The 16,480-nt window shown below is 40.4% G+C and overlaps 1 protein-coding gene across 13 annotated transcripts in view; it reads left to right on the forward strand.

Annotated features, from left to right (window-relative positions):
* EYA1 (EYA transcriptional coactivator and phosphatase 1) overlaps positions 1 to 16,480 on the forward strand; it is a 302,957-nt gene that overhangs the window by 162,668 nt on the left and 123,809 nt on the right. For 8 of the 13 annotated variants that reach the window (XM_059672898.1, XM_059672897.1, XM_059672896.1 and 5 more), the window contains one exon: positions 14,237 to 14,314. The exons of the other annotated variants lie outside the window; for them this stretch is intronic. In XM_059672898.1, coding sequence (XP_059528881.1) covers positions 14,237 to 14,314 — 78 coding nt within the window. The remainder of the gene's footprint in view (positions 1 to 14,236; positions 14,315 to 16,480) is intronic. 13 annotated transcript variants of the gene reach the window in all.

Below are 16,480 nucleotides of genomic sequence, written 5' to 3' on the forward strand. Positions count from 1 at the left end.
GTGTGCGTGTTTTCTTTATTTACTTGGAGTATCGTCTAAGAGTAATTCACTCTCCTCCTTTTTGCTTCAGACATACAATCTAATAGAAATAACAGGTACATCATGACAACTTTTTTATTTTTACTGTAGGTAGGAAAAGGTTTTTTGTCACAGAGCTGTCCTCAGTGACTGCTAGCCATTGCCTTCTCAAAATGTAAGTTTCGAGAAGTTAAAGAAAGATTGACATTAAGTTTTAGGATCCCAAATTATATATAAGTAAAAGCTTATTATGATTATGTTCCTGATAATTTGCTGGATTTGCAGAATTTTCATTTAATTCCATTCCTCCAATATCCTATCACACCAACAAAAGATAGATGAACTCTACCAAACGCATTCCAAGGAGGTATGTTTTATTATTCCCATCATACAAATTGGAAACATTTTTTTTTAACCTAAAATGGATCAAAATCCGAAATGTTTACCTATTTTTTTCATTGTCCCTATTACTGATAAGAGGAATTTTCATGGAAAGAATAATTTTTAGCAAGGGAAAGAATATGAACCAAATTGACTGAATTCTTACTATTTATTGAGTGCAATATTTATGTGCTCTACATACCTTATTTTATCCTCAAAGGACGTTAGGGTAACTTTTGTGCACCTCTTTTTAAAGCACTTAGATGACTAGTCTCTGTTTACACAGCTTATTGTCTGAGCTGAGATGAGATTCAAAGGCACATGAGGCTGGCTTCAAAGCCCACACTCTACACTGTAAAACTTGGCCTCCTCAGAAGCCAAAAAGCTTGGCTCTTACTGAAGTGCTTTCTCTGCCTTAAACCATTCCTTTCCCTTATCTAAGAGTGTGGCCCAGTGAAGGAAACAGCTATTTACACGTGTGTTTACATGTATGTGTGTATAGTCTCTAGCTCCTTAAAGGCACAGACAGACCTCTTCACTGTGTGTCCACACCATCTAGCAGAAGGCTTGGCAGTGATTAAGCAGTCAACAGATATTTGTTGAATGGATGCCCCTTATTACCAAGCATATAACACAGTGGAATAATTACAAGAGCAGAGATTCATTAATTTTACTTACAAAGCATTACCCGACTTAATAAGCATCTGAAGTCCATTTCCAAATATTTGAAAATCATCAGTTCACAGACCAATTCATATAGTAGCCATAGGCTGCCCATGCAGAGAGCATCAGCCATCGGCATTGTTACTGATTTGAATTGGGATTTGTAGTAATGGATCCGCATTTGTCCTGCACTAATAACTGTCAAAGTTAATAGTATTTAGTAATGATGAAGCAACTGCCACATAGTCCAAGAAACAATGGAATGACATAAAGATCGAGCAGTTAGTACACTTAGGTTTAGTATCCATACGCGATGGTAAGCAATGATGATTGGCCCTAAATAATAAATTATATATTATTTTCATATATTAAATATATATGACTATCACACTGTATATCCATTATTGCATTGTGAATTCATTCAAGAGATATTCATTGAGTGATTGTGTCTAGAAATGTACCAAACACCCTCCTGGCCGGGGAAGTTCACAGTCTCCCGTATTTGCAGGCCTGTGGTTGATGACTGTAACTGGGGCTACGCTCTGCAGAGGAGGAGGGGCACCTGAACAGGACTGAGGTGGCTGAGGGTGGAGGTTGGTTTCTACACACTCATAGCACTTGGAGTCTTGAAGGAGAGGGAGGAGAACAATGGGTGCCAAGCCTGGAAGGAAGGGAGAGCAAGAATTTTTCCGTTGTAGCAAAGACATCCCTAATTCCAGGGACACTGTGCACATGTGTGTGAGATGAGGGACATGTGCAAAGTGCACAGCGGTGGTGCGAGGAGCTACCCTAACAGATGATAAAGGATCTTTGGTACGCAGTTCAGGAGCTGGGAGACCTGCAGGCTTGTAAGGAGGACAGTGATGTGTGTGTGTCTGTGTTGCAGTGATATACTTGGGTGGTATTTTGAAACCGTATTTAAGGGGTGGTGGGTGGTGAGGAGATTCCAGGTGAGAAGTAATGACAGTATTTTAATCTGAAATATATCACCATTTCTTCCAGTGTAAACTTATACCTGATAATTGCCTTCAGAAAAGTAGGGAATGAATAATATTTATGATTTAGGAAAGTAGAATAGTGAGAAGATGGATTTTTTTTACTCAGACTAATCTGGGCTAGAAAGTCTCAATCCAGCTGTCTACTGTCCATGTAACTGACATGTGGATTTCATGAGGACACAGAGCAGGGCATTTCACTTACGGGTTAGTCAGTGTGATGCTGTGTTATTACATGCGTGCTCTGTGCCTCCACTTCCTGGTCTGTGAAAAGAAGGAAATAATAGTCCCTACCTGCAGGGTGGTGAGGATGGGTACATGAGTTGGAAAAGCACTTAGAACAGTGTGTGACTCGTAGCAAGTTCTTAAAATTCATTGGCTATTAATATCATCTTCATCTCTGATCTCTGAACCTCTGCTTTCTCCCTTGTAAAATTGGCACTGCACTTTAATCACAGGGCATTACAACAATCTATCTAGAATACCTAGCACACATTAGCATCTACTGCATGCTCAAAACATAGCAGCTATTAAGTAATAATAAATGTTATACTTTATAAGAACATATCCACCAGGACTGGCTATTGTAGTGTCTCCATGGGAGGAGAGGATGTTTTCTCCTTTGAGATCCTTTCCATCACCGAAGGGCCTTTGCAGGTACTGAGGACTCCGGTGCTCAGTAAGGACTTGCTTAGTCAGCACCCAGTGCAGGTAGAGTTTATGTCTGGGTGCTCCTGCGAGTTGGTAAAGAATGGAAAGAGATGGGAAAAGGGTATGACGTGAGATGTAAATTTGGTAGGTTGATTACATTTTAGGCAAGTAAACCGTGTTTTCAGATTGATGTGATTGAGGTTCTGAGTTCACATCAGCTCATCTGCTTCCAATCTTGGTCCACTAGTTTATTTTACCATCTGTTAATTTGCAACATCCACTGATACACTTGGGATATTCTGGGACTTTCCTTTTGCTGTGCCTTCCACTGATTATTCAGATCTCCAACTGAGGAATGATGAAGGATGATAAAACCCTAATCAGAAAACATTTGACTTTCCAGTGGTTTCATAAAAGGTATGGCAATCAGAGAAATTTCAAAGTAGCTGTGTGACCTTCAGCTAGTTTTTAAAACATCTTTAAGGTGCAGTTTCTTCATCTTCAAAAATGTGACAGTTACCATAGATGTATCATAAAATCACCATGAGGAACAAACCAGTTGTCACTTAGAAAGTGCTTACACAATGCCTGGCATATAGTAGGTGCTCAAAAACACATACACTACTTTAAAAATTCTTTTTAAAAAATATTTTTTATTGATCTTTTACAGAGAGGAAGGGAGAGGGATAGAGAGTTAGAAACATCGATGAGAGAGAAACATCGATCAGCTGCCTCCTGCACACTCCCTACTGGGTTATGCCCTTGACCGGAATCGAACCTGGGACCCTTGAGTCCGCAGGCCGGTGCTCTATCCACTGAGCCAAACCGGTTAGGGCTACTTTAAAAATTCTTGCTCTTCCATGATAAAATTCTACTTCACTATTGCCTAGGCCAGAAATTGAGAATGTCCTATTGCTACCTTAGTTCTTAAAATTGGAGCAATCTTTTCATACTGTTGTGGTGTGCTTCCATTATTACAATAACCTAAAAATAGATTGCACTTTGGAATTTAAATGTGGGCATCTGTTAAAAGTCATTCAATGGCACATTTAAGATTTATGTATTTAATTATATATACATTTTACATAAAGGAAAAAAGAACCATAAACAAATATGAACTCTAGTTAATGATATGAAAGCTGAAGTGTTTAGGGGAAGTATATTATGTCTGTAACTCTTTTTAAAATGCATGAAAAATATGATGGTTTTATGAGGAATAGATATGGAAAAGTAAATGGCAGGTTTACAGATGTTCACCACATAATTATTTTAACTTTTCTGTATTTAGGAAATTTTTTATAATGAAATACTGGTGAAAAATTGACCCTAAAATACTTAATGTGTTCTAGAAAGGAAGCATTTATTTAGTTTTTACTGTATGCAAAGAATCTACCAGGTTCTAGTAGATATGCAGAGAAGTATGTGACACTGTTCCTACATTGTGGAGCTCACAGTCTGGTTGGAGGAGAGAAAACTTTTTGAAAATTGGCAAAAACTGAAAGGTCACAGTATGTCAATGAAATTATGAGATGAGGATTTTCAACCTGTAGCTTAGCGATCCCCAGGAGGTGCAGAGCAAGTACTGAAGACCAGCAGATTAGATTATTTTGTGCAAAACCTTTTTAGGCTGAGGGAATTAATAGGCCACATATCAATTAAACTTTTCTCACATGTGGATGTTCTGTTATGTTTTTGAAAGTACGGATTTTCTTGTCTGGAAATTTGCAGTAGGCTTTTTGTCATTATGCAACTTTCTCAATCAGCAATTGAGAAAAATAGGCTCTCATTTGGTTCTGAAATATTTTGGTGTTAGAAGAGGGCTTCATTCTCGAGAAGGTTAGCAGCCACTGATCCAAACAAAAGTGCTCTCAGAGTTCAGAAAAAAGAGCTCTTCAGCTCCATGAGGTCTGGCCAGGCTTCAAGAAGGAGATGGAATCTGAGCTGAGTGTTGGGAAATGGGTAGAATTTGAATAGGTTGAGACGAGATGGAATGCATTCTAAATGAAGGAGCAGGGGGAACAAAGGTAGGATAGTTCTGGAGGCTGTGAGGAGACCAGTTATGGCTGAAGAAGGAATTGATAGAGATAAGTTTTGGAAGGATCAGCTGGAGCCAAACTGGGGAGGACCCTGAATAGGAGGCTAAGGAATTTGGACTTCGTCCTGGAGCCAGTGGAGAAGCCACTGAATATTTTGAGCAAGGGATTGATATGGTGAAAGTGTTTTAGGTATTAATCTGGCAGCAATTTCAAGGGTAGATTGGACTCGGGGGGAGATGAGCAGCAGCCTGGAGCCTCATGTAACCTACCCAGATTGTACGTGTTAGGAGCCTGAGCTAGTGCGGCAAGAATGGTAAGTGGAATTGCAAGAGATATTTCAAAGGAACAGTCATCATTTACCACAAATCATTTCTTTTGCAAAAGAAAAACATCAACTAGTCTAGACCTCTACAACTGGTCAGTGCACAGTGCTACTCCAACATACTGTACTTCCAGTTTTGAAACTGACTAACATTTCTTGTTGACCATGTATACCCTTCAGTTCAAGTTTAGTCTATGTGTGTTGATTTGGTTTTCATAAGGTTGTACCAGATGTACTATTTTGAAGAGCTAATATTTTCCTATCCTCTTTTAAGAGAAAGAGGAAGACTTGAACTTTATAATTTGGGAGAGATAACAATAACATACCACACTATATATGGAGCCAATCTAAATATGCATGGATGCCTCATTTCCCACATGGGAACTGACCAAAGGAAAAAACATTGTTTATGGATATATAAACTTTTACACCCATATGACTATTTTGTCACTCCAATTAGTACTTCATAATCCCTTCACCTTTTTCACCCAGCTCCCCATCCTCCCTCCCTTCTGGCAACCCTCAGTATGTTCTCTCTATCTATGAGTCTGTTTCTATTTTCTTTTTGTTTGCTTATTTTGTTCTTTAGATTCCACATATAAGTGAGAACATATGTTGTTTGTCTTTCTCTCTCTGACTTATTTCACTTAGCATAGTCTCTATATCCATCTATGTTGTCAGAAATGGTAAGATTTTATTCTTTTTTATGGCCAAGTAGTAGTCAAATGTACCACAGCTTTTTTTATCCACTTGTCTATTGAGGGGCACTAGGGCTGCTTCCATACCTGAGCTATTGTAAATAATGCTGCAGTGAACATAGGGGTGCATACAATATATTCTTTCAAGTTACTGTTTTGAGTTTCTCAGGATATATACCCAGAAGTAGAATCATTGGGTCAGAAGGCAGTTCCATTTTTAATTTTTCGAGGACCCACCATACTCTTTTCCATAGGGACCGCACCAATCTGCGTTCCCACCAACAGTGCATGAGTGTTCCATTTTCTCCACAACCTTGCCAGCACTTGTTGTTTGTTGATTTATTGATGATAACCATTCTGACAGGTGGGAGATGCTATCTCATTGTGTTTTTAATTTGCATTTCTCTGATTATTAGTGACATTGAGCATCTACAATTTTTGATTGCCCTACACAACTTACCCAGGGGTATGAAGGCAGTTGTAAACTGTTTTTTAAAGTCAGTGGTACATTTCACCTTCATTGTTTCCCCCAATGAGTTTCAACTATGTGTTAAACCTTGTGCTATGTTCTGTAGGCATATAAAAAGGTGATGTTCCTCCCATGAAGAAATTTATATTATATAAAGATGGATAAGATTATGAATTGTAAAACAAGGTAGAACAGGATATATGTCCTAAAGGAGATATATACTCAGATTTAGCAGCTCAAGGAAAAGGAAGTTAACCCCTCAGTAGTAGATCAGGCAGAACCTAACTGAGCAGGTGGGACTTTGGTTGAACCTTGAAGGACCTGTAGAATTTAGTCAGTCAGATGGAAATTTTATAGAACATTTTGTGCCAGAGAGAAAGGTACCAGCAATCCTGTGGATTTGGAGAAGCGTTACGCATCTTGGTAGGCCAATTCGCTTTATATGTTGACTCTGTATACAGACATGTGGTTCTGTAAAATGGGGATATAAAGCAAAAAAAAAAAAAGGTTGGTGTTAGAAGGCCTTAAAAACATGACGAAGGTATGGTTTCAGTTCAGGAGCAAATAGAGAGCCTATTGACAACCTCTGAGCCAGGAGTGACTCACTCAAGTCTCGGCTATGGAAGAGAAGTGTCTCTGCTTAAAGCAGAGAGAGCGATGGCTGAAAGGTAAAGTTGCCGGCTTCAAAAGAGAAGAGGTATAAGGTAATTAAGATAGTGGCTGTGAACTTAGAAGATTGTTGTGAAAGATTAGGGTGGTAGGAACTATAGACTTGGCAATAGGGTATGAAGAAAGAGGAGACATATCAGGCCAGGGTGGCTCAATTGGTTGAGTGCCATCCTGTGCACTGAATGGTTGCTGGTTTGATTCCAAGTCAGGGCACCTACCCAGGTTGTAGGTCCAATCCCTAGTCGGGGCACGTAAAGAAGGCAACAGTCAATGTTTCTCTTGCACACTGATGTTTCTCTCTCCCCTCCTCCCCTCCTCCCCTCTCTGCCTCCCTTCTGCTCTCACCCTTCCTCTCTGTAAGCATGTCCTCAGGTGAGGATTAAAAAAAAAAAGGGAAAAAAAATGAGGAGCCAAGATAACTCGGGAGTGAAAAGAAAACTTTCAATCTAGGTGGCATGGCCATTTCAGAGGGAGACGATGACGGTTTATGTTGGGGCAGGTTGAGTTTGATCCTGGTCCAGGCAAGGGTATCACATCACTGGGATGTGGGGATTGGTCCTCATGAAAAAGGTGTGCATGTGGATAGAGATTTGGGAGTCAGCTACGTGAAGGTGATTTTTTAAAAATTTGTAGCCAGGAAAGAAATGACTGTGAGAGAAAATTCAAACAGATAAGAGGGAGGTGGAATTATAGAAGCATAGAGAAAGGAAGAAAATGCAGAGAAATAGACATATATAAGGAAAAAGAGAAATATTGCTGTATTATATTGATTAACAGTGATAAAAGTGTCAGAGAAAGGCCCATTTCGGGAGAATTAAGGAAAATCAGGATTGAGAAAAGTTTGAATTGGGGAATTGGAAAAGTCCTTTGAGTAAACTGGTAGCTACAAAGGGATGATGCAAAGGGTTAAAGAGTAAGTAGATAAAAATTTGAAACATATTTTCAGGAAACTTGATGATGAAAGAAGGGAGAGAAGTATCATGGTGGAGAGAAGATTTTTAAAAGTTAGAGGAGACCTGTCTGTTTCTGTAGGTAGAAGGGAAGTAGCCTCTAGATATGGGATAATCAACGATGTTGAGAGACCAAATAACAAATGAGTATTGTTGCAAAGAGATGTGGAAATGGCAGCAAGAATAAAGGTGTAAAGGTTAACCCTGCTAAAGGCAAAGTAACCTGCACTGAGATTAACCAGTGAGAAAAGGAGAATTGTTGCAGGAGGATAACTGAAAATTTAATGAAGCTCCAACCTTCTTTATAAAATAATTGGTGCCCTGGCCGGTTGCTCAGTGGTTAGCATGTCAGCCCGTGGACCGAAGGTTCTGGGGTTTGATTCCCAGTCAAGAGCACATATCTCAGTTGTGGGTTTGAGCCACAGCCCCAGTCAGGGCAAGTGCCGGGGGCAACTAGTCGATGTGTCTCTCTCATGTCAATGTCTGTCTGTCTGTCTGTCTGTCTGTCTGTCTGTCTGTCTGTCTCTCTCTCTCTCTCAACACACACACACACACACACACACACACACACACCCCTTTTCCCTCCCTTCCACTGTCTGAAAATCAATGGGGGAAAAAATCCTTTCGTGAGGATTTAAAAAAAAATTGGTGATAGCATATAAGCTTTGGTTCAGGGACTTGAGGAAAGTATAAACTGTTCAGTGGAAACTGTTAGAGGCACAAGAAATGGAGAAGGAGGATTGTCAAGCAACAGGATGACTCAAAAGAATACAGAAGCATGGATTTTAATCCAGTTGGTCAGCTGGCAAATTGTGGCCTCTTCTCCCAGGCTCAGCCACCCAGAACAGCAGCAGAGGAGTGAGCAGCGAGAGGCTGCCAGTCCTGGGATGAGGGCTTGGCAACCAGTTGCTTGGAAAAGTGAGTCAACACAGGACCCGAGGGTGGAGCACTGGGTTCCAGGCTACGCTAGTGCAGCTGGTGGAGGGATAGATCAGGGCTTGGAAAGATAGGATGTTCTGATGAGAAAGTCTGACCGAAGTGAGCAAATGAAAAAGGTAAAAGGCAACATTTCTTAGCAGGGATGCAGTTCTAGACAGTGGTGTTACTGAACCTTTAAATAACCAGAGTGGAATGAAGGTACGTTTCATTGAGACAGGAGAGATGAAGGGATCATAAGGAACAGTAGAGGGATGGTGATGTGGGTTTTTGTAGCCCTTATGCAGTACAGTGGGCAGCAAAATAGAGAGGGAGCCCAAGCATGTGGCCAAAAAGACAAACTGTGCTGTTAGAGTTTGGAGAAAAGTTAAGAAAGGAGCTTAATACTGCTTGGGGGAGGACCTACTGCTCACCCTGGTGCGATCCTGGGTGAATTCGTAACGAGTCTGGCTCCCGATTCTGCAGGCAGAACTGCCCTTTGGGGGTGAACTGGTTTAACGGTCCTTTCTAATCCATGGTGAGAAATAACCAATCACATGACTGATACTTGATCCTCTGAGCAGCCTACCATCTCCCTGAAGATTATGCATATGACCACAACATTCCGAGTATAACCAGAAGTTGCTTCTTGAGCAGAGGCTAGTGAGATGGGTTAGTTGATGATCTTTGCAGCCATTGTCACCTGCTCCAATGGTCTGATCTCATTTAAGTTTATGGTGAAGGAAGACAGTTATGTTTTTGTTATTGTTGTTGTTAATTCTCACCCAGGGATATTTTTTCCATTAATTATTAGAGAGAGTGGAAAGGAGGGGGAGAGACAGAGAAAAACATCAGTGTGAGAGAGAGACATCCATTGGTTGCCTCCCGCACATGCCCTGACTGGGGCCAGGGATTGAGCCTGTAAGCGAGGTACATGCCCTTGACTGGAATCAAACCTGAGATCCTGCAGTCTTTGGGCCAATGCTCTAACCACTGAGCAGAACTGGCTAGGGCAGGTGTCTTTTTTTCCATGGACCAGTGACAGCAGGGTTCCTCAAACTTTTTAAACAGGGGGCCAGTTCACTATCCCTCAGACCGTTGGAGGGCCGGACTATAGTTTAAAAAAAAACTATGAACAAATTCCTATGCACACTGCACATATCTTATTTTGAAGTTAAAAAACAAAACGGGAACAAATACAATATTTGTATTTGCATGTGGCCCGCGGGCTATAGTTTGAGGACCCCTGAGTTACAGTATACTTACCTTAAACAGTGCCGAAGAGAGATGACTACATTTTCTACTGGAATACTTACAATTCCCTGCTAGCCTGTTTCTTCAGAAAGAATATGTACTGATTGTAATGCAAAGGTATAAGTTTTCTCAATCGTGATTTTGTCCAGCCTTCTTAAGTGACACCCAGGTTACCCGGATTTGAATTTGGCTCTCCTGAGGCCATGGCCTCATGGTTGATGTTAGACAAGTCACTTAATCTTAGATCCTTCTAATTTGCTTTTTAAACGTAAGCTTACCTTTAATGTGAATATAATAGGTTTTGCCCTATAGGAAACACTTTGATTTCTCTAATTAAAGACACTATCATGATAGAGTGACTATGACCACGTACAGTGCTAAATTATTTATAAGCATTTATTGTCTTTATGAATGTATTTACCCACTTACAGAGGAGGAAGCTCAGGCATGTAGATGTTGAATAACTTTTCCAGGTTTACACTGTTAATAGCAAAGCTAGATTGAAATTCAGATGATAATTCCAAAGCTGATGTTTTAACGGCCTCATTTGGTATTTTTCCCCTGGGACTTACTCCCCCAGAGAAGGCATTCAGAGCAGCAGAAATAGAATACCTCTACTCCTAAAGACACTGATAAACACAGATTCGGCTTCTGCTTCAGACCAGCTACTTTACATAAATTTTTATGGCTTATGCATGCCTGTAATGTCAGTATCATTAAAATGTTTTTATTCATGAGATAATTAAGGTTGAAGAGATCAAATAACTTTCATAAAGTCTTACAAGAAAGTAACTGGATTCTCTGAGCCCAAAACCAAAGCCCAACGGCATTGGTTAGATGGAAGTCTTGGTACCTCTGGGGAGTCCCGTTTTACAGTACAGCTCAGGCCTGGAGTGCATGGCCTAGCGAAGGAGGTGGGGGGATCAGGGATATTAAATGGACCAAGGAGAATTCTGAAACATCAGGTGGAAACTTGGGGTGGTAGAAAAATAGACTCTTGAGTGGGGGTAACAGAGATTTTAAAAAATACCCTTTTCTAATAAACTAAAGGCATGTAAAGGAGAGAAAAGAGTCCTATAGTTATTTAGAGAACAGATTGTGCGTGGATTTTTTCTCCTTTTCAGATAGGTGGCTTAGATGGGAAAATTGTTCACAGATGTGACAGTAGCTCAACTCTCTAAGACCAAAAAAATTCAGCGTGTGGTGTTTTTAAATTCAAAGCCTTGGAGTGGTGCTCTGTCCACAGCATGTTGGTACCCGTGGCGGTGCAAGCTAGGGGGGTGGGAACGTTTTGGTGGCTGAGATTATTCTTGTATTGTTAACACTCTGGTGGGTGGGTGCGTGGCAGCAACAAAGGCAGAAGTGGTCTCGGTTCCTTTGGCTTTTACTCAGAAACTATTTACCATCACAATAAATCGCCAGTCTCCTTAGCATCAGGTCCCTGGTGATCAGGTGTCCTATTACAGCACCTGATAGCATCACCACTACCCGCATAGTTACCTTATGTACATCCTCTTCTCTTCAATAGTGAGCCTTTTAACACTGGATTCATTAGGAAAGGGAGTCTTTATTCCATCGTGTATATAGAGGGGCATATTTGAACAATGGCAAAAGGCAATGGACTTGGGGCCTAGGAGAAAAAAGGATCCTCTTCCTTTCCTTCCTATCCTTTTGGCCTGTTCTGAATGGATTTCAAGTATAACTGAACATGTCTTTTGGGAGTGAAAGCCACATTTGATTAAGCCAGTCATATGGAGCAGAGCCACGGTAGGTTTTAGGGGACAGGAGCAGAAGTTTTGGTGTGGTCCGGCTTTCACAGAGTAATTTTAGACCGGAGTTTTGGCAAAGACTTAGAAGTCATCTGGGCTAACATCCCGCACCAGGGACAATTTATTCTTCCCCATCTTCCCAGGCAGCTCAGCATCTACCTGAGATCTGCTAGCCAGGACGCTGGCCGGAAGCGTGAACCTGCTAGCACAGCGAGGAGTGCCCTGCGGGCTCTGTGACTGGAGGAGTGTGCAATTAGATACTTTAGATCTGTTTGGAGTAAACAGAGTTGGTTATGATTATGCTTCATAAATACAGTGGCATGACACCTCAGTCATCTTGCTCTGTTATAGAGCAGCTCTAGTTATTATTGGGAAGTGCTACTTTTTTTGCCATTTCTTCAAGCCTTGGAACCAAAAATGTCCAAAATTAAATTCCATTTTTGCCCCTTCCTGACTTTGGGCAAATTCCCAACCTTCTGGTTTTAAGTTTTTGCATGTGAAAAAAGAAAATATCTAACGAGGGAGTCTGTGAGTTGTGCTCTGGGACATCCTTGTAGAATCTGACACATAGTAGGCATTTTACATGACTGTACCCTGTGGGCCTAATTCTCATCTTTTGCTAGGCATGTTGTAAGTGGTTCCAAGCTAGAATTCCAGTGGTCACCTGTCCAGGACAGAGTAAAACAGCTCTTGCTGTATATGTACATTGTGGGAGTTTATTACGTATAACTCATTGTATGAGTTCTTTTCGAGGAAGGTAAGCCAGGATGTGGGCTACTGAGCAGGAAACTTAGGGACTCTGCACCAGCAGAGGCCGATCCGCTTTCCTGAATCTATGGCCGCATGATGGTTGCAAAGAGCAAGAACATTAGGTTGCCTGGAGGCGTGAAAAAGAAGGGAAATACAGGCTTATGTCAGAATTTATTAGCATCAACTAAGACTTCTAACCCCCAACAAGTGGTGGAAAAGTGAAAACTTCAGTTACACGATTGTTTGGTCTGCATTAAAACAAGCAGTTGGAGCGATTCCTATTAGTCTCACTGGTTTTATTTTTCAACTTTGTTTAGAAACAGTCTAAATATTTAAATTTTTTGAAAGTGACTTTCTGCTGCAACTATTTATAATGCCTATTTGTAAACTACTCAGTATGCATTAGCAAACATTTCAAAGGCCCTGAGGGTTAAGGGGTCAGGTGAATGAGGCCTTTGCCTGATATTTGTAAGAGATTGACAATGTTGGGAGAAGGAACAGCTACATTTTCTCCATCATCCTTTCCCAGAATGTGTTTACCTTGTGACAAAAGCCTCCCCTGATATTCTTGTTAGGACTTTCATTTTGGGAAGCACATTATTAATTTTTAGGTAGTCCCTAAATAATTATTGTACTCTTTCTGAAAACCTGTTAATGGGGACGAATAACTTCCATAGAGTAGGCTAGGCAAATTCTGACATAGCATTTCACTAGGACAGGTATTAATGCTATTTCCTCATTCTAAAATAACCTGAAACTAGGGAAATGGCTAGTATTCTGCAGTGGCCTGACCATTTGTTTGATAGGGGTGCAGTAACACCATCACTGTCTCAGTAGAGTGGTGGCTTAGAGAACCTGTGACATAAATCTAAAGGTTTTTATTTTACACCCCAAGGAGCTTTCCCAAAGGTCATCTATGTTTTCCACAAACTGACGGCTATTGGTATTATTTTGACATGGAAAGCATTTCTGCTTCATTTACATTTAGTGTGGTTTTTTTTAAATATTAAATGTACCTTCGATACTGATGAATCGGCTGTGAGTTATGGCTGGATGGTAATAATAATCCATTAAGTTGAACGCTCTGTTTTCTAGCCCTGGTGGATAACTGAGAGAGAGTGTGTGTGTACTTGTGCACACCGGAACCTGTCCTGGAGCACCTTAAAAACCTGCTGCCAGTAGTTCCCACATCTTCAAGTCTCTTTAGCCTATCATTTTGACTCCGTTTGGCCACATGGCTACAAACCCATTGTAATTTCACATTCACATTATGTCAATTTTGAGATAAGTTATTTATTAAAAACCAGTTCACAAGGGGAGAAAATAAAGGAGACATATATAATACTCTTTGTAATACTTTAAGCAATAAAACAATTTAAAAAAATAAAAATAAAGCAGTTCAGTAAATATGTAAGGGACAAATGAATTTAACTACTTTTAGTTTAAAGCATTTCTTTTAAAGGGTAACTTGTCGCAATAGATTGTTTTCTTAGGGAGAAAATAACATTAGAATGTTTGGGGTTTTTTTAAAAAGAAGATTCTAGTAGGAATATTAATCTGAATTATATTTAAATACAAAAAGACTGAATTTGAAAATAATTTTCTATGTGACTATTTTGAATGTGATATCTCTTCTGTAGTATCTTTACAGATAACTATTAATTAGATATATGACATATGTTATTTATTTTTGTAGTTAAAACAGAGCCAATGAGCAGCAGTGAAATAGTTTCAACAACAGCAGACGGGTCTTTAGACAATTTCTCAGGTTCAGGTAAGGAATAAGTATTAGATTCTTAACGTTAATACAAGACATTTATTTTTCCCAGTTTATTTATATATACAAGTATGTATATGCATGTGTATATATGTATGGTAAGGTATATATCTGTATGTATATCATATAAATAATACAACTTTTCTCAGAGCGACATATTTGCAGTTCTGATATTTTTAAGTGTTGGCGGGAAACGTTGGTATCCTACAAAGGAGATAAAATCAAAATGGGTTTTTTCTTTCTTCTGTAAAATATCTTTATTATGTTCATGGCTCCTTCCCTTTTTGTCTTATTTTTATAATTTTTCCAATCCTGCAGATTTCAGTAGGTGAAAGTCAGCTTCTGATACCCCCTAAGCAGACTTAGGAGCCTTCCTTCAAGCAATTGCATGGTCAATTATAGACCTAAGTTACACAGATTGTAAAGCAGCTTGTAAACCTCAAGTTAGTTTTTATTTTTTTTAAAATATATATATTTTTTGATTTTAGAGAGGAAGGGAGAAGGATAGAGAGATAGAAACATCAATGATGAGAGAGAATCATTGATCGGCTGCCTCCTGCATACCCCCTACTGGGGATCGAGCCCGCAACCCAGGCATGTGCCCTTGGCCAGAATCGAACCTAGGACCCTTCAGTCCGCAGGCCGGTGCTCTATCCACTGAGCCAAGTTAGTTTTTAGTCTCTTTCACATCTGTGATAGTGAAATTGCTGATAAGGAAGTGATTGTGATAATAAAACAACTGTGAGGATATGATTATAAATTTGCCAAATTGCCCAACTTGGACCATTTCAATGAAAAATTATTTCTATCAGAAGTAATTCTTAAATGTTTAACCATTTTCATATTGCCTGTTGTATTTATTAAACCTCTCAATAGTAAATGCTATACTTTTATAAATTTGTGATTGATTTACTCTAGCTCTCAGGATCATTTATTTAATACACACCACAATTCAAAGGAATTATATGTAGATATAAAATAAAATGCAAATGCATAACTTTTGTACTAACGATACCAGTACCCATTAGTTCTTCTGTAAAACACTCACTAGGATTTGGCTTATGCCAAGCAATGTGCTTTGTGCTATTATGGACACAAAGATGTATGAGAATGGTCCCAGCTTGGGGCTTAAGGGGCTGAACTAATGACCAGGCCATCACAGGAGAGTTTGATAGTGGCAGAGGGAAGCCTCGGACTCCAAAGCACACCCAGGAAGAGCCCAGCAGAGACTGGGTGGGGTGCGGTGATCAGGGAAGGCTTCTTGGAGGAGATGCTTGCACTCAGCCTTAAAAATAGAGTAGGAATATAGGGGCTCGGCCCTACACCCATATTCTGTGAAGGAAGGAGACAGCCCCCACTCCCACTTTATATGAAGGAACGGGTCAGCCTCAACCCCCACTCTAGGAAGGAAGAGGTCAGGGTGGAGGCATGGAGACTTTCTAAGCTGGTTAAAAAGAAAGAGAAAGAAAGAAAGAAAAATAAAGGTAGGAACAAAGCACACGTGGACCTGGGGCATTCAGTGGGAGGAGACCAGGGTGTGGGGGCACGGGCTGTGGAGCGACTGCTAATAGTTCAGCATCCTTGGGTGTACCGTGGGAGCCAGCCGTGGGGGCATGCTGCAGAGGGCGCAGGGCTAGAGTCCTGCATGGTGTTTGTGTTTTGTCCTGAGTGCAATAGCAGGCATCAGAGGAAGGGGCTGTATGATCATGGTCACATACAGAATCATGGCTGCAGCTGGATGGAGGGGAGCATGGTGAACTGAAGTGGAGACACTGGTTATATATATATATATATATACTTGCATTGATTTGTGCAAGAAATACTGGAGACCTGAGGTCAGGTGCTGGCAGTGGGTGTGGGAAGGTGACAGGTTAAGATGTATTATGAAATAGAATTTGTGGTCATCGTGACCAGTGAGCATGGGGGATGCAGGATGGGTGAGGCAGAGAGAGAAGTTCAGAATGAGGGATGTAAGAGGAGAAGACTGAGAAAGAAGGGTGGAGACTTCAGTTTGGAGTGTGTTGATTGTGAGGTAACACCCACCTGAAGAAGTGGGAGCTCAAGAAAGATCTGGAAAGGAAATTCTGAAAGAATTTCATATGTACAGAGAGTTTACAGGGTTGAACCCTGTAAAAATTAATGATGGTGCTCTCTGGATGGTGG

This window comes from Myotis daubentonii, chromosome 17, assembly GCF_963259705.1.
Source record: "Myotis daubentonii chromosome 17, mMyoDau2.1, whole genome shotgun sequence".
NCBI classification, from domain to species: domain Eukaryota; kingdom Metazoa; phylum Chordata; class Mammalia; order Chiroptera; family Vespertilionidae; genus Myotis; species Myotis daubentonii.